Raw genomic sequence first — 18,434 nt, forward strand, 5'->3', positions numbered from 1 at the left:
GTTTTGCAGAGAAAACATTACTGGAATACCTACTCCTGTGAAGCCAAGGAGTCAAAATTGTGATCTAAAAATGATATCCAGTGCAGCTTGCCTTTAAATGTGCTGACAAAAGGAATTTAGTGAGACTGACTTCAGTGTATTTCTTTTTACTAGCTAGTTTCGTGTTCTAACAGGTTCATTGAGCTGTGTCACCTCATTGCACACCAAAAAGGGGGGTAAGCACTTTGATTTTTATGGAGGAAGTGGCCTGAGTATAAGTCCATTTTTTTTCTTAATGGTTTTTTTCAAGAAGCTGTCGAGCTCCAGAAATCAGGGCTACTTGCAGGGTTGGACATACAGTATTTTGTGGTATTTTGTTTCACTTACACTCATACAGGATCTGTGAAACACTGTAGCAGGAAACCAATAAAATGGCATGAAGTGAAAACTATCAGTACTCAGCACGTTTTGGTCCGTGGTATTTATGTATTTATTAAGAACCTTCCTTAATTTTAATAAAAAAATGTATAACCAAAGTTCATATTCTATCATTTTGTTTTGTATTTTAGGCTCGCATATTGTGACTGGAAGGTTGTTGGTTTAAAACCTAATTGAGACATTGCTGTTATACTTATGAGCAAGAGATTTCACCCATATTGCTCCAGTAAAATATCCAGCTGTATGAATGGGTGAAAAATTACATTGCTTTGGATATGGTTAATATAATCACCTACAGTAAATTATTTAGTAGTGCCTTTGTTGTTACCTTTATCATGCTTTTAGTTTTTACTTTCTTTTTCCTAACTTGTTTATTTAACATTACTGTTTGCTATACGAAGAAAGGACTTAGCAGTGTGGTGTGTTGAGTATAAGAGTAAATACTGTAACAAAGTGCTGCCAGCTCATGTAATGATAAAATCCTTTTCTAAACGTAAGATTAAGCCTATCACAGAAGAGGGATTACAAACGAAACGTGTTCATTTACTGGTTGTGCTCAATCACTTCTAGCTGTGTTTCATCCCTCTTAGCCTGGGGAGTGTTTGTATTTAATGGGCATGGACGTGGAACTGCTTTTTCAGCAAGTAAGATCCTCGCAGGGCGTTACTGAGAAAGCTGACTCTCAGTGTCCCACATGTTCACTTTTTAGCTTGGAACAGGGGAGCCTAACTCCGCTTCTCAAGGGCTCTTGTTCAGCAGGTTTTTTTAAGTCTCTTTACATCTCCGGCTTCTTAACAGCAAGGAAAGGCTACAGCCTGTTGGGTAAAGCAAATAATAAGTGACATTACGTCTCAGATGCCAAGAAACCCAGAAACCTTCTGACCCTTCAGGACTTTTGTTGTGCACTTCTGCCTTAGAATAAAAGTTCTTGTAAAAGGCCAGTAGATTCTGACTAGCTGATAGCGCTTGTTTGATACAGCGCTGTTAGGGATGACCTGCTGCCCTCAACCACGAAGCTGAGGCCAAAAACACAATACAGTTCTTATATTATTAATCCACTTTTGAAGTGAAGTTTGCTTTATTCATTGCAGTATTAACAGCATTTTTCTTGCATGTTTCTGTTTTAGGCGTTGACGAGAAATAATGTATAATGAATCAAGCCATCAAGATTAGGGGAAAAACAAAAATGATTTAAAAAATTAATTTAGTAGAATTTAAATGGCGCATGCTGAAATCAAACACAGTACATGGAAGGATGTGGCTGTCTGTTATTTTAAGAGTTAGGGACACTCATCTATCCATTTTCTGATCACTTTACGCAGTGCAGTGTTGAGGGGTGCCAACACAAGCGGTGGGGGCAAGGATACACCTTGGATGAGCCGCCAGTCCATCTCATGGCATACAAAAACACAAACAAACGAACACTCACACCAGGGCCAGTTTTCCAACAAGCCAGATAATGTGCCAGTATGTCCTTGGACAGGTTTCCTTAATAGTTTATTGTATTTTACAAATGGTGTGCCATAGAAAATCATCTATTTTGATCCTCAAACCCGCTTCATCTAAAACATAGTGTTTCTTTGCATTAAGTTGTACATCCCATAATCCACCATTTTTTGACCAGGTTTTGTATTATGAGACCTCTGTGAAGTGAAGTAGAAGGAGACCTGTCTCCTCTCCTGTTTTTTAGCAGAGAACCTTCTAGAACCGAACAGCAGTAATGTGGATTGCTTTCTTCTTTCCAGTCTCGTGAACCTATCAAGTTGAGCGAGCTGAAGGCAGAGCTGTCGCCTCGCATTTCTGCAGAAGATCTTATAGACCTGTGTGAGCTGACGGGACCTGGCCATTTCAAGACTCCCACCAAGAGGATCAAATCCAGCAAGCCCAAAATCCTGGCTGTGGACATCCGCAGCAGTGAAGAGTATCCTTTCCCAGAACTGTCTTTGGCCTTTGTTGGGCTTTGTTGTTGTTTACAGCAGAAGTATAATATTTTTTATAGGAGAGAAGCACTGTTTTAGCATATCTAAAAATATATGAATTCAAGTAATAAATATTTGTGAGGATTGTGATATCCCAGGGGCAGTGAGGTATGTATATCTGGAATATTTCAATAGGTGCGTCTTAGGTTAACAGCACCCCGAATAAGACATCCTGTCTGTACTGGCAGCATGGTGCTGGCTTAGAGTGAGTCAACTCACAAGAAACAATACTGATAAGTGAAAAGAAATAATTAAGCAATGGCCAAATAGCTCTATTCAATAGGGAAAATCTACAGTCTGTTTCCAAAACAAAGCTCAGTCTCCGGAATTCAGGTCAGTGGCACAGGGTTCCAGTACCAGTTTCCCTTAAATTTAACAACCTGGCGCCATAAAACCTGGAATAAACCAACTGGCCAAGTTGTGACAAGCTGATATTCAAGCTGATGTTCTGGGATCCATAAAAAAAATGGACTAGAATTGTGTTTGATATTAGGTAGTTCCTAGTAGTCAAATAAGCAAGAAGGACCAAATTAGTATATATTCTCATTTGAAATGCTTCTTACTGTATGTTCATAATTAAACAGCTGTTCAGTATTAATTAATTTTTTAATTATAGTTTTATGTTATTAACATTGTTTGGCTGCACCCAAAAGCTGAAGTTCAAATATGTTTAAAAACATATGTTATGTTTTTACAATTGCATGTTTTCAGAAGTAGCCAAATCATAAATAACAATAATGTACACAATACCACATTAATATATAGCATACAGAATAATATACTGTACAGTAGGCATAGCTTAGTTTATTACTATCATTATGTATTATATAAGGCCGTTACACTAGCCTTCACTCTTCAAAAAGATAGCAAAGTTTCCATGCTATCATTATGATTGTTTACTTTTTAATTTTTCCAGTTTTTTTTTATTATTTTGATTCCATGTTGAAAATGGCTTAATGCAGCTAAAGTCAACAGTTCTGGTTGTTATCTTTGTCTTTCATTCCTCTTTTTATGCCAAAATAGGCATAGTTCAAAATTCGTCTTTCAGTAGCAAATTAGCAAATCACACAGGTATGCTTTTGTACAGTAGCTTAATTTGTAGTGGAATGTTAAAAACCAGGCTTTAGCAGTGGGAGAAATGAATGGTGCCTTTTTTGGAAGCTTGTTTTTAAAGAACGACACTCATCTGAGGCTTGTTTGCAAGTTTGGTTGCCCCACCTCACTAGCAGAAATTCCTCACCATAGGTCTTTTGCCATTTTCTTATTTCCCTGATGTTGTTCCAGCAACAACAGCCTAACCTTGCTCATTTTTCACTATGGATATGATCCCTCCTTGTTTTTCATTGAATATCTGATGAATCATAGGTAATCCAGGTCCGTGCCAAAGCCTCAATGTAAACGTTTGTTTGAAGACCATGCTGATGATCGCAGTGAAATGGGAAGTCCATAATGTTGTTTTGAATTATAATTGTCACACAATGGTGAAGGTTTTAGCATTCTCAAGGGTTCAAATATCACGTCTGTCTGAGAGCTCACTCGTCCTCTGTTACACTGTCTGAGGGGAAGCTTAGAATTATTTACAGTGGCTCCACAATGGTCTGAATCCTGTACTTTCTTTTTGTCCCAGCTCTAAAGTTTTCTATTGTTTCGGTTATTTCTGAACAGAAGCTGTAGAATGTTGAAACAGAACTCCATTCCACAGTTTTTCCTGTGGAAAGTTTTTTGAATGAAGACTTCCATTCAAAAGTCTTTCTACCTTTTTCTAGTGTAGAATCTAAACTCTAATGCCCATTACAAATACCGAGTGTTAAAATCACTTGTTTCTAGAAAATTTTGAAGACGAGTCTTAGTCCTTTACTCTGAACCATTACTTGCCACACAAAATTATAAAGTTGAAGGTCTCATAGATTGAACTTGAGTTGGTAAAACATTTTCTGTATTTCATAACTACCTGTGCATCATAGTAATCTTTTTTATACTAAAGAGAGGACTGAAGTCCTTTACTTCATTTAACTAAGTGTCTTCAACAAGATTTATATTTTGAGTGGTCGATGACATGTATATTTTGTGGAATGTACATATAGAACAAGGCATATAAAATGAGCTCCCATCATTTTTTAAATTTCAGTAATTCGTTGCTTTTCTTTTTATGCCTACACAGTCTCGAATTGCCACCTGTTAATTAATTAATCATACGCCTACAGACCCTGTACTTGGCATAGCAGTAATGAGGACACCATGCTTTCCTCCTGAAAATCTGTCAGAGTCACCTGCCAATCTAAGTCCCACATTGCCTCTCCAGGAGCGTTTGCCTTTATTGGATGAGTGATGTGGCTCTTACAGACAAAATACAGCAAGTCACAGAGTTTACTATTAGGTGTAAATCCAAGGATATCCAGAATGATAAAAGCTTGCTTTACTTCTGTGGCACTCTAGCAACTACATGCCACAGCTTAGTTAATCTCAGTCCTGGTTGGTTGATGACGTATACCAGGCTTTAACTGGTGATGTTATATTATATTTCAATCTCCAGGTGTTAAGAAGGCCGTCACGTCCTGTTTTTATTAACAAATAATCCATCTTTGAGAGACAATCAGATCACCCTGAAATTCTCGTTTGTGTGACCCTATATCTGAGTCTACTGTTTTTTGTCTTATATAGCCAACTAAATGTATTATTCTAGGCAACACCATGCAATTTTAAGCTTTGTGTACTTTAAGCTTTTATATTTGGCTTTAGATTTTACTGTGCAAAACTAAAATGGACACATTTTAGTTCTCTTTCTGACTCTGTTACACGTAAGCATTCTAGTATATCGATTTGATACGTTTCTTAGTAAAACGTTTGCCAGTTTCAGTAGCCACAAATCCATCCTTAAGCCTACTTGACTTGTGATAACAAACTTTGGTTTAATAATATCACATAATGCATGTGTTGTTTGTAATGGGAAGATCATGTGCAAAGTAGGTTTAATGTTTTTTAAAGCTGAAAAGAGTTCATATATTTTTAATTAAATTGAGCTTTACGGCTTGAAAACAAAACATTCTTTGAGGTCAGAGAAATGTAAGAGCTAATTGTTTTAAAGAGATTTATAGATCTGTTAATCACATTGGATTAGTGGAGGGGCCCAGTTAAGACAAACCTTTGTGATTAAATCCTGTGGATTCAATGGCTTCCTGAAAGGAGACCCTTACAATACAAACTACTCCAGAACAAAGTAGAATTAAGTACTTGCTTCTGGCTTTGCTTCCTAGCATTGCAATCAATGCCTAATCCGCAATTACGATGTTTCCCATAGTTGGAAGCTAATTATACATAAAAAATGCCAACACTTTACTTGTACATAAGTCTTTTAAGCTTGAGAACATTGAATATTTGTATTCTTAAATGAATTTTCATCACAGGCTATTAAACTGCAATTGTTATTCCAGAAGTAGTGCTGATATGGTCAGATAGACATGTAATGATGAGCCTGTACTTTAGGACTGCAAAAGGCTGCATGAAATATGCATATGTGACAGAAAATGCATAAAATGATTTCTAAAGTACAATTAGCTAAATTAATAAAATCTCCGGCATGTTGTATGGATCCCATATGTGTCTTTATAGCTGCTTCCGTGCAATTAAAGCATTTACTCTGCTGGTTCACAAAACTCAAAGGTCTGTCCTGCATTCTCTTAGAGCGTTAGTAATCTGCTAAGGAAGACCCAAGTGGTTATATTTTATTAGATTCGATAACGGCTTAGTCATTTGAAGAGAAAGAAATATCTGACACGTAGCAGCTTTAAAACAATTCAGTAGGAAGCCAGATGCGACCTGTTGTGATGTAGCACCAAAACTATAAAGATTAAAATATACTGTTTTGACCCAAATTTCCCATGGTGTTATCATGCTTTAAGACATTCTCAATACCCACTATGAAGCCATTTTATGTGTGGTATGGGTTTTAGAAATATGAGAACATCAATTAATTGTGAACAGGGGACCAAGAATGTCAGAACCACCTGTCCAATTATACGTTAAAATAAAGTTTCACTGTATCTCTTTCTTAACATTTTGATATACAGTAGTAGTTTTGGACTAATTCGTTTAAATAATGTTGATTGCTAGAACTTTCAATGAACAGCTGGATGAGCACTTAACTTACTGCTGCTTAATTCATCAAACACTTAAGATGGCTCAGGTGGCTCTTGTTTTTTAGTTTTCTATCTTAGTTTCTTGTTTTTTAGTTTTCTGTCCTAGAAATAACAGCAGTTACTCACAACTGTTCACAAATAAAACGTGTGAAGAGTGGAAAAAAGCTGTTGGAAACCTAACAAATGCAGAATGAGGATCAGTAGAGCTACTGAAAACAGACTTTTTAAAGATTACCTGGATCCAGTGTCCTGTGCCCTGTGCCATTTGAGTTGACTTTGACCTTGACAACATTCACAGTTTTCATCGGGGACACATATCAGGCAGTATAAATATTCCCTACAGCACTGCCTTTGGGCCAGATGGAGAGCTGGTCCAGTGTGCAGCTAACACAACCCTTCAGAGCTTCAAAGGCCGGGTCATTGTGGTCATCAGCAATGCCATGAAGAGTGCAGCCGCGGTGAGTGCATCCCGTTCATTCTGATTGCCGGCAGCAAATTTGGAACCAGTCACATTGCAGTTTATGCTGACACATCACTTCCGCCTTTTAGACAATGTGGAGAAGCAATCAAACAGTCAAACAAAATTGTATCACACGCTACTAAGGCCTCATTTAGAATATTGTGTACAATTCTGGTCACCACATTATGGAAAAGATATTGGCTTTCTGGAATCAGATACAAGCAGATACTGTACTTTCTGAGGATTAAGGAGGTATCCCGCAGTGACAGGCTGGAGAAGCTACACCTTTGTAGTCTTGAACAGAGAAGGTTAGTTACATGGTGCCTTTGATACAGATATTCAAAATCCCCGAAGCACTGACCAACCCAGTACAACAGTGAAACAAAAACCAGTGGGTACATGTAGAAACTACATGGAAGTACATTTAAAACCAAGAATAGGAGGCACCTTTTTATACCAAAGGGTTATGGCGATATAGAACAAGCTACCCAACCATGTTGTCGAAGCTGATAACCCTGGTTTCTTTAGAGAAACAACTGGATGAGACCCTTGGATCAATTAACTACAAACCAAACCAAACTACAAAACTACCAAACTGACTAGATGGGTCTTGTGTGTAACTTTTCTTGTTTTGAAGGAAATAATTAGGCCAAGCGACTTTTATGTCTGTGATTAAAAGATCTAAGAATGGAACATGCTTTCCCAAAGCCAGGCCCTTAGAGAATAATCAATGATGCATTTACAGATATATTTGACTATCCGTATTTTGGCTAGCAGATCCCCAATTCTGTGCATACCAAGCCTTCACATGCCTTACAAAACTCAATTTCCTTTTCTCAAATCCAGAAGCAGTGAAATGTCAATCTGTAGTACTTATTTGGAAAATTATTGCCCTTGGGTCTTTCTTCATTATTGCTTACCCTGTGTTTTGAACATTTTAGAAAAGTCCAATAAACAGTTCAATAAAACCATAAATAAGGAGCAGTGTCAGTGTGCGTGCATCAGAAATGTAAAATGAAGAAAAACACAACATTTTTTGGTGAAACCTTGTTTCCATGTGGAACATCAAACTGTTAAACAGGAGTACTTGGCAACAGTACATACAGTATATCATGTTAAACAGAGAATGGGATTTATATGGAAGAGTCATAAGCTGTTCTTTAAACTTTTCTTGCCTTTTTTGTGCTGCTTAGCTAAATATATTTCACTACCTGCACCATTGTGCACGTAGGTAGTGCACCTCATAATGTAGGTATGAACAGTATTTTTCTAAACAACAGCCTTTAACTTCTTATTGCATTTTGGATTTTATATGTTTAAGGCATAAAAGAGACATTTACAGAGACTTGCTAGCCTTTAAATCCGATTACACTAAGTGCTGTCAAGTGGTTCAAATTAATTAGATGACAGCAACATAACGAGACTTGTTATAACCCCAGAGGTGTTGAACCAGAGATCAGAGTAATTAACACTGTTAAGGAACTTTTGTTTAATAATAGTAGGTGTTATTATGAATATTATTAATTTCCTGACGTTTTATATTTAATATAGCACTTTTCATTCCAAAGGATCCTGGAGTTCTTAACATATGGGGAGCCACCTGGCTGAAAAGCAGCTGCCTTTGTGTACCAGCAGCTCCACTACACAGCAGAAAAAGTAGAAAAGTGAGAAATTGCTTCACCAGTTGAATTAAGAAGGAATTGTAGGGGGGCCAGATTTCACAAACTAAAAATGTACTACAACCAGTAGACTGGGGTAAAAACCCTCTAGTCTTATGAATGGTGCTTTCAGTTGTTTAATGGCGAATCATGCCGGTATCTCAGTTTAACGTCACATCCAAAAGGATGGCACCTCCTTCTGCATAGCGTCCCTTGTCATCGTACTGCAGTATTGGTTTGATATTTCTGGTTCAGGCAAGTAGTGCCCTCCTACGGGTCCACCATCACCACTTATGTATGCACATTCATGGCCTTGTCCCCTTCAAATGCGCTGTATGCCAGCTGTATGTATGCTGTATGCCAGCAGCCATGCCATCCTGCAACTCACAACTGGCGACCCACTGAAGCTCAGCAGTGAGCCTGGTCAGTACCTGGATGGGAGACCTCCTGGGATAAACTAAGGTTGCTGCTGGAAAGAGGTGTTAGTGGGGCCAGCAGGGGGCGCTCACCCTGCGGTCTGTGTGGGTCGTAATGCCCCACTATAGTGACGGGGATACTGTATTGTAAAAAGGCGCCATCCGTCGTGTGAGATGTAAAAACGAGGTCCTCACTCTCTGTGATCATAAAAAATCCCAGGGTGTTTCTTGAAAAGAGTAGGGGTGTTACCCCTGCATCCTGGCCAAATTTCCCATTGGCCTTTACCAATCATGGCCTACTAATAACCCCCATCTATGAACTGGCTTCATCACTCTCTTCTCCTGTGTACTGGTGCAGGTGGAGGCTGCATATCGGTGGTGGTTGTGGGGAGTCTCCAATACCTGTAAAGTGCTTTGAGCAGAGTGTCTAGAAAAGCGCTCTATATAAGTGTAAGGAATTATGATTATTATGAATGAACACAAATTGTCACTACTTTTGTGCAGGGATAGGCGAGATGACATTCAATTTCACCAAACTGTGAGTGGAGAAAGAAACATTCTTTTAAAAAAAATTATCAGCTGACATGTTCTTAGCCACTGGAAAACAACAGATAGCATTTTGACTGTGAGCCATTTAACAAACGAGTGACGTCACGCAAGAGTGTCCCATTACCCTTTTAAAAATGGTGCGCTCTCGAATACTGACGCACTTTAAGTCCACACTTGCTCTACATCACAGTGCCAACTTTAGGACACGATGCGAGAATTGGAACACGGCCTTGCAAAAGTAACCTAGTTTTCCTTAAAGATCTCCCACATCAAAACTGACTAGGTCAAGCCTTGCTTAACTTCTGAGATCTTATAAGCTTTCTAGAAGGGTTAAAAGATGGTAATTCAACTGTTTAGACTATCTGGAGTCTGTTTAGACCCATTAGGTTGTGTAACAGAATATATTCTTTTGCAACTTTAATATACAGAGCCATTAAAAATCCCACAAGCTTTACCTTGATTAAATTCCCTGTTTCTGATGTTATATATTTCTTGCAATAACCTTTTGCACCTCTACAATGTTAAAGCGAGGCACAATATGCTAAAAATGTCAAATGTAACTTTGTAGATTTTCGTGACATATTTTAAAAAATGAAAAATGGTACAGGGATATCAATTATAAATTGCATTCATATATCAACACAAGGAAACAAAAGTTACATATACACGATGTCTATAACCTCAGCCCAAAGCTACAGTATGTGTTTTGATTTTAAGTAAAGAAAAGTACACAAGCACAACTTACAAACTAGGCTAAATAAAATCAAAACCTCCATCTTTATTTCACCACTGGCTGTCACTATATACAGTATGTAGTTAGTTAAATTTTTGCAGCACACAGAGAAATTAATTCCAATTTAATATTTTAGAATATTATTGTGTGTCAGCCTATAACCATTCTTTATTCTGCAGTACATATCTTTTTGTTTGCTCTCGTTTTGTGGATCCAGTATTTCTTTTGCACAAATTTTGGTGCAAATAAAATCTGTTAACATCTTACTTGTTAGCAAAACCTACACTTAGCAGTGTAGATAAGAGAGCATGCATGAGCAGCTCCCTCTTCATGCATCTAGCTCTTGTGGTGATCATAGCTTTAGGACATAGACATCACAGTAATGAAGGCAATGGCGATGGAAGTGCATGGCAAAAACTGCCCCCTGAATGCTTTTGTTTTTCCAGGAATTCGGAGGTCATTGCCCTTCCTTTTCAAGTTTCACCTCTGTGTGCTGCCAGCACTGATCTCTTGAACTTAGGGAAGTGATCAGTAAGATGGAAAGGAAAGAAACAGTGGAGCATTGCATTAACCCTGATGAGTAGATAGAGCTGTTGGATTTTTCTGATAGTTTCTGCATTTCATAGCAAATGAACATGAATGTTGAAAAATGCTACACCTTGTAATAAAACAAGGGGGAAGACGTTAAAGAGTTTTGTTTCTTTTGTTGACTGTGCATGTCCTTTGGAAATGCTCCCCTTGATATGGTCCTAAGGCAGTAATTCAAGGCCTCACTTATTTGAGTCAGAAACTTGTGTGATTCTGATACTATCTCATGGTGTCAACCTTAGGCTAAGATTAAGAACTTGTCCATGTGACTTATTCATGTAAAAACAGCACCAGAAAACCCTTTGAATGAATTGAATGAACAAAGAGCTCATGCCTTAGGAGAACTTCAAGCTGATGGCAAAAAAAAATTGAAGTTTTTTAAAGTCCACCTGAAGCCTGCGTTCATGTCTGCCAGTTCACAAAGCTTTCTTGTAAACGTTTGGTCCCCAGAAGATGCCTACAGATTCCCTTTATAACAGAATTAGAATTGTTAAACACTATACCTTCAGGGCACATGCTACAGGCAAACGTATAGAAGCAGGCCTCCAAAACAAAGATCAGCCTATCCCTCACTTACCGACAGTGGCAATTGTGGAAATAGAGGTACACTAATGATGGCTGCCTCTGCTGGACTAGGACGTTGTCAGCAAGAACGCAAAAATACAGAACATCTCAAGCGATTAGTATGTGGGAGCAAAGGCATAGTTTGCACTCACATGTGCAGTGTCTTCTGTGAAGCATCTTCTGAGGTTAGTTTTACACAGAGTGGTCTGGTTATACCAAATGGAAGACACTAGTAAGTCAAAGCCAAAATCATTTTGGTCAACATATTATGTAGCAGCACTGCAGTTATCAATGGAAAAGAGGCTTCAGCAAAATCCATGCATAAGCTCCCAAGCTATGGTGACTCCACAAGGGTGCTCACAAACACCAGGATGTTTCTAGTTGCTTGTAAATTAAAAGCTATGACCAGGACTATGGTGCACCCACAAAGAAGAATAACACTGGGGACATGTTAAACTTGTTATGTGAACAGGCTGGCTGTGTGTGAAGCAGTACTGCTGGTATCATATCAACTGAGAATAAGAGCTTTTGTGGTCAAAATGTGGAACCCAGTGAGCTCCTTTGTCCACATTTGCCAGTCACATTGTATATACTACACCCTGTCTGGCCAGAAAAGATATCTCAGTCCTAATCAGCTCCCTGAGAAATACTTGCAAGACCACCTAAGAGGTAAAATCGTTCCTGTGTCTCTACAGCCACATTACACTCATCAATTTTCTACTCACTTGAAGGCAAACTGGTATAAAATGACTCTCTTAATCTCCCAACAGAGTGATGGAGATTATGATATGTCAGGCAGCAGCAGTATTTAGGCTAGTTGTGGTCTCTGCATGCTCAAGCTTCTTTGCTGTGTTGTTACTTACAGAAGTTTTCTTTTCTTAGCTTTTCACATTTCACAGTTGAGAAAACAAAACAACTACAGCCAAGTTCTGAAAAAAATGTGTGTAGTTAATTGAATTTTCAATACAAAAGTTCATTTTCTATATTTTTTCAAAACCTGTATTTTAATCTCTAATTAGTTATTTAATAATATATTTAATAATAATAATAGCATCACATTATTAACCCTTTACAATTTCTCGCATTAGGAATTATCTTTTCGCATACCCCAGCTTGCTCTCCATGAGCCACACAGATAAGGAGAGAGCCTGGGGTCAGAGCGCAGGGTCTGCCATTGTACAGTGCCCCTGGAGCAGTTGGGGTTAAAGGCCTTGCTCAGGAGCCCAACGGAGTAGGATTCCTCTGCCAGCTGCGGGATTTGAACCGGCAACCTTCCAGCCACAGGCGCAGATCCTTAGCCACAGAGCCACTGCTACGCCCCATTTACTATGTATAGTAAACAAAATCGATAGGTATTTAATGCTGCATGCAGTATCAGTAATGCAGAAATGTTTTAGGAAAGACTTTTACTTTTTTACATAAGCTGTGAAGATATGGGTGCTCATTGCTAAGGGTATTATGTAACAAAAACTGCTTTCTTTTTCACTGATTTGGCTCCACAACAGAGTTGAAGATATAGCCGATTTCAAGGTCTTGCAGGACAGTGTTTGAGTTCCACATGCTCTGTACCCTTTGAAGCAACTTTAAAGAGCAGATACTTCAGACTGAAGTGAATGTCTATGGGAAATGAGATGCTAATTGAGCCATAATGAAAGCAGAATTAAAGGTGTAATCTTTCCGCAAAACATTAAAAAGTAAAGGTAAAAAACTAAACATAAGCTTTTAGTGAAAGTTGTCTGCCTCTCCTCTTCACTTTTATGCCTGTTTTTCCTTACATACAGTATCAATTAGTTTTCCTGTGTTGCAATTGAATTGTGCAATTATAATTATTTTGAAAACGTTTCCTTTTTCACTAGATTTACTAGATGTTGACTACTTTTTTATCACTATCATATTGATCTTCCCCTTTGTATTTTTTTCTAACTTCCCATTCACATTCAGCAGCTATTACATTTATCACAGTCAAAACTAAGTGTAACAGTGCACTTTTGCACTTTATTCTTATCCAAAACCAAATTTATGTGGAATTGTATTAAGAAAGCCTTCAGTCAAGAGTCAGAGCTGTGCAAACGTTGGATCAAACTATAAAGTTAAGCATTATAAATACAGCTGCAAAGACAAGTGAGAAACAGCTCTCTCTAAAAGTGGCCCAGACCACACTCCATCATCATGTCCATCTATTAGAAGATAAGAAGTGTATGGAGGAGGGTCTTGTGCCTTCAGTTTTGTGGGAATTACAGCTGAAGTGCGGTTGGGGTTATGGTACAATTAAGTATGCAGGTACGGAGAACAGTTCTGAAACGCACATTGCATGTCCTCCGTGGAATTCCAGATTTTCCCTTCAACTGTTTTTAAAATAAAAATGCTGTGATTGATGTTCTTCCAAACCACTTCAAGCTGGATTTCTGATAACCCAGAGTTCTCAACAGCAAAACATCATGAGCCAAGACTCACTCAAGCATTAGAGTACTGTGGAAATACAGTCATTTTCTCTAACTTTAGTTACTCAATATTCATGCATAATGAAACAAAGCTATTACCTCTTTTCAGATAAAGAGAGCAGCAACAAATAGCTAGTACTTTATTGTTCAACTGATCCTCTAGTCATGCTCAGATGACGGCAGTATAAGTCATCTTATATACGTTTGGGTTCAGGTTTATTGCTCTGCTGTTTTTTTTTCTAATCTTAATGGTAGTATAATCATCATTATCTTCCAAGAAATCAGGTTTTGGCTACTGATCAAACAAAACCGACTCCAGACTAATTTCAAACTTAAATATTATGCTTTACGGTGTACCTGCCAAAAATATAGAACATAAGAACTAATCAAGTAATAGAGTTTCCAGAGTTTAGTGGCAAAAATGATGGAGAAGGAGTTAGGAAGCCGATTATGTCACAACACATTTGCCGTCTGTACATTTGTGCAGACATTCCCAGAAGATATTGTGGGCCTACTTACCACTTCCTAAAAATAACGCAGGTGTTGGAGATTTCAGTAGAGGCAAAAATCAATACTATTGACTTTTTTAATGGATTTTTTTTAAAAAAAACACCACACTTCAAAATGTAATAAGTATTTTGCTTATAAATGCAGGAGATGCTGCTAATTCCCAAGAATAAATGTAATTCACCTCCTATATTCTCAGATGTTTTAATGATATTTGTGCAAATATACACGTTTTCAACTATTTGCTCTGTTTGATACTAAATGTTCTTTGCAAACATTCAAGGTAATGTTTTTAAATGTGAAAATGTAAGAAATATAAATATTGTTTGACATACAGGTACCAAAATATTCTCTGGGTAACAAATGTGTTCCATTTTAAAGGCATCTGGGACAAATTTCCCATTGGTGGCTAAATGCACCCAAAGATGTTTGGAGTTGTGATTGTATCCAAATGTTTTTTTGTATTTTTTTCTGCAAAAATTCTCTTTCCAGAAACTATTCCTAACTATTAAATCAAAATCTAGTGTGCGCACAAATAATTGTATATAAAGCCCAGTGCTTGACAAGTATAGACCCACTGGACTGTCTGTCCAGACAGAGCTGTTTCAAACCAGCAAAGGCTTTTTGCAAAACCACAGTTGCGGGGGTAAGCCTTATGACTTCAGTGTTTGTCCAGCCATAATGCTTACCCTAATGTTAATCCATCCTCCTTAAATGATTCCCTTCAAATCATTTGTTTATATAAAATACATAAATGCTAAACTTTTCAGCTTCATTAGTGCAATAGCAGGTGCTGTCTCACGGAACAAATACTGTATGCCTTTCACCATACATCTGAAAATCATTACATTATTCATTTTAGTTCAATGTTTTATTCACACATTCAAATAAACATTAACCTTTATATACCCAGATCTGACCAGAACCACTCAATTCAAGAAGCTACTTTGTAATCTGGCAATACACCTTAAAACTATTTGTTTAATAGATTGTGATAGTTTTTCACAACAATGTCAAGCTTCTCTACAAATTGGTCTTAAAGCACAATTTACATTACAATATAACTTAATTAAAAACGTATAATTATTGGAATAATCTTTTTGGTTTAATTGTGAGCCTTACTGTAGATAACTCATTTTCTGACCACTTTATCCAATGCAGGGGCGCAAGGGTGTCACATCCTATCCCAACAGCAACAGGCAGTCCCTGGACAGAACACCAGTCCAACGCAGGGCACACACAGACACAAACGCACACACCAGGGCCAGTTTTCCCACAAGCCCATTAACCCACCTGTATACAGTGCGGTGGCTCTGTGGCTAAGGATCTGTGCCTGTGCTTGTGGCTGGAAGGTTGCCGGTTTGTATCTCGTGGCCGGTAGAGGAATCCTACTCCTTTGTGCCCCTGGGCAAGGCCCTTTAACCCCAAATGCTCCAGGGGTGATGTATAAATGGCTAACCCTGCGCTCTGACCCCAAGCTTTTCTCTCTATCTGTGTGTCTCATGGAGAGCAAGTTGGGGTATGCGAAAAGACAAATTCCTAATACAAGAAATTCTATATGGCCAATAAAGTGATCTCTCTGTCTTTGGACTGTGGGAGGAAACCCATATGAACACAGGGTGAACATACAAACTCCATGATGATAGTACCCCAGGGCCCCAGCTTTCCAAGGCAACAATGCTAACCACTGCACCACCATGCTTAAAATCATCTATTAAACTGCCTTGATTATCCAAAGCAAAGTTGTCTTTCTCATATTCTTCAACATTGTGCATTGTACCTAACAACACTTTGCTTCATTAAATGTTCCTGACTTGCTTAAGAAAGCTTAAACAGGTTAAAAGAGGCTTTGCACCCTTTTGGAAGAGCATACTGGAAGTTGTGAAAATGTTTTGGATGTACAGAGAACTGTGACGCTCAGGCAAGGTGTTAGCCAGAAGCTTGTGGGAGTGCTGGGTGAGGAGTAAAGCCAAGCACAGAATCAATTAATAAAGATTAATGTCCTTTCTTCAGTAGGCGTAAACAAAACTGCCTCTACCTCTGCTAATTCCCAGTATGGAAAATGTGATAGCAATCAAACAACTATTTACTCTGAGTACATCATTTAATAGCTATTAATACCAATAAGGTCCTTGCAGTGTATTATCATGAGTGCAGATAATTCAGCACAACACAGATTTTTAGATGAATGTTTAGCTGAAATGCATTTAAATTAATTACCTAAATGTGTCATTTCCTAGTTGTTCCGAGTCTGCCAAAGACTGGAATGAGTTCCTGATCCCATGTGACATCTTTGTAATTACAATGATATCCATCTTGTCATATCCTTTTATCTCCATTCTAAAATGATGGCAAATAACCCACATCTGCATTTAATGTGAAATCCTAAGAACAAAGCAATTGGTCAATTTGTTTGTGGCTGCATACTGACTGGACAAGACCCCTTTTTAATAATATTGCATTAAAGCTAAATTAAAGGGTTCATTTCCAATACATCAGAAAGCTGAGAAATCTAGTGTCTCATTCTGTAACACGGGGGGTGAAGCATTGAAATAATTGAGAATAGATACAATTTATTTTATGTGAAAAAAAGAAATACATGTGCTCATGGCTAAATACAGTGTAGTGTGCTGCATATTTGAGTTCTCTAGAGATAGCCAAAAGAATATTCTAATTCCATGAAGGGCCTAATAAAATGCCAGCAGACGTGATCAAAGAACAGAATGTTCTTACGAAAAGTTAAGATTGAGAGAGAAGCCCCCTTTTCCCTACTTGTACACTTTCAAAGGCCTTATCTTGATCGGGCTCAGCTGTTGCCTGACAACATTTAGATACAGTATACTTGAGGAGTTCAAGGTCCTTCAGTCGCTGTCCACATGCACTTAAGAATGTCTTAAAGCACCAGCCTGTGCAGTCTGCTCTTTGGCATCGTTTCGTTTCTTAATTTGTTTCATGTTCGATTCGTTTTTCTTGGCTGTCTCTAAATGATCAGCTTTAGCTTCCTATCCTAGCAAGAGCTGCAAAAGCTGTCTTCAAAAATGTGAAAATATCTTAAGATGTGCCATTCACACTCCTTCCAATTCAATGTTATCTTAAAGCTACTGTACATATCACAAATAAGCAAGCTGAAATGACAGCAACCAGAACTCCATGTAGAGTAAGCAGCAAGACATGATATACATGCATGATGTTCTCTCAGTGTTCTTTGTGTGCAGTTTTTTTTAGTTAAGATAAGCGTTAAGTCTATTTTTTTCTAGCAGACTTCCAAATGCTCATTCATGTTTTATAAGGTACAGCCTGGTCTTTGTCTTTTCTGAATCGCCCTTTTTAGTAGTATTAAGGTGAAAAGCACTGAGTGGATATTACTTTCTCTAATTTCTTAGGTCTTTTGAAATTCATAAAGCCAGTGGCAGAGCTAAATATTTCTGTGACCTGCTGGTATGGTTATCAGTGAATTTCAACTACACGTTAATGGGACAGACTACAAGAGGTTTACGTTTTCAAATCAATCATTATGTAGGACAATTGTGATGGGATTTTAGGAGAAACCTGGAACAACATTTTGTAGTGTCCGCTTTTAATAATACATTAACTGTAGATTCAGCGTTTCCAGTGTTACCCAGTGTTACTAAAATGGCTTCTCAAAGCTTACTAAGTGTAGATGTGGTTTCGGTGTTTGTGGAAGGAATGCAAATCTCCCATTGAGGCACAGTAGCAAGTCCTTTGCAGCTCATTTGCTCTATGTCCTCATGCCAATGTGAGATGAATACGTAAGCCTTTTTTTCACTTCTTGTCAGCATTATATGTACATTGCAAAACAGTTTTTAGGCCACAACAAAAATAAAACCAGCTTTTTAAAATGCAATACCTTTATCATGCATCTGTATACTAAACATGTTTTCCAATGTTGCCGCAAAACATCTTTCTCCTAGCAAATCATCACTCCAAATTCCAAGTGTGCTTTTAAACATTACAGAAGGATCATT

At 38.0% G+C, this 18,434-nt stretch overlaps 1 protein-coding gene across 3 annotated transcripts in view; it reads left to right on the forward strand.

Annotated features, from left to right (window-relative positions):
- The window catches only part of tbck (TBC1 domain containing kinase), a 77,472-nt gene that overhangs the window by 56,705 nt on the left and 2,333 nt on the right, over positions 1-18,434 (forward strand). For all 3 annotated transcript variants that reach the window (XM_088913161.1, XM_088913170.1, XM_088913179.1), the window contains exons 24-25: positions 2,163-2,338; positions 6,831-6,990. In XM_088913161.1, the coding sequence (XP_088769287.1) occupies positions 2,163-2,338; positions 6,831-6,990 (336 nt within the window). The remainder of the gene's footprint in view (positions 1-2,162; positions 2,339-6,830; positions 6,991-18,434) is intronic.

Source organism: Atractosteus spatula, chromosome 1 (genome assembly GCF_055471065.1).
Source record: "Atractosteus spatula isolate fAtrSpa1 chromosome 1, fAtrSpa1.hap1, whole genome shotgun sequence".
In the NCBI taxonomy this organism is placed as follows: Eukaryota; Metazoa; Chordata; class Actinopteri; order Semionotiformes; family Lepisosteidae; genus Atractosteus; species Atractosteus spatula.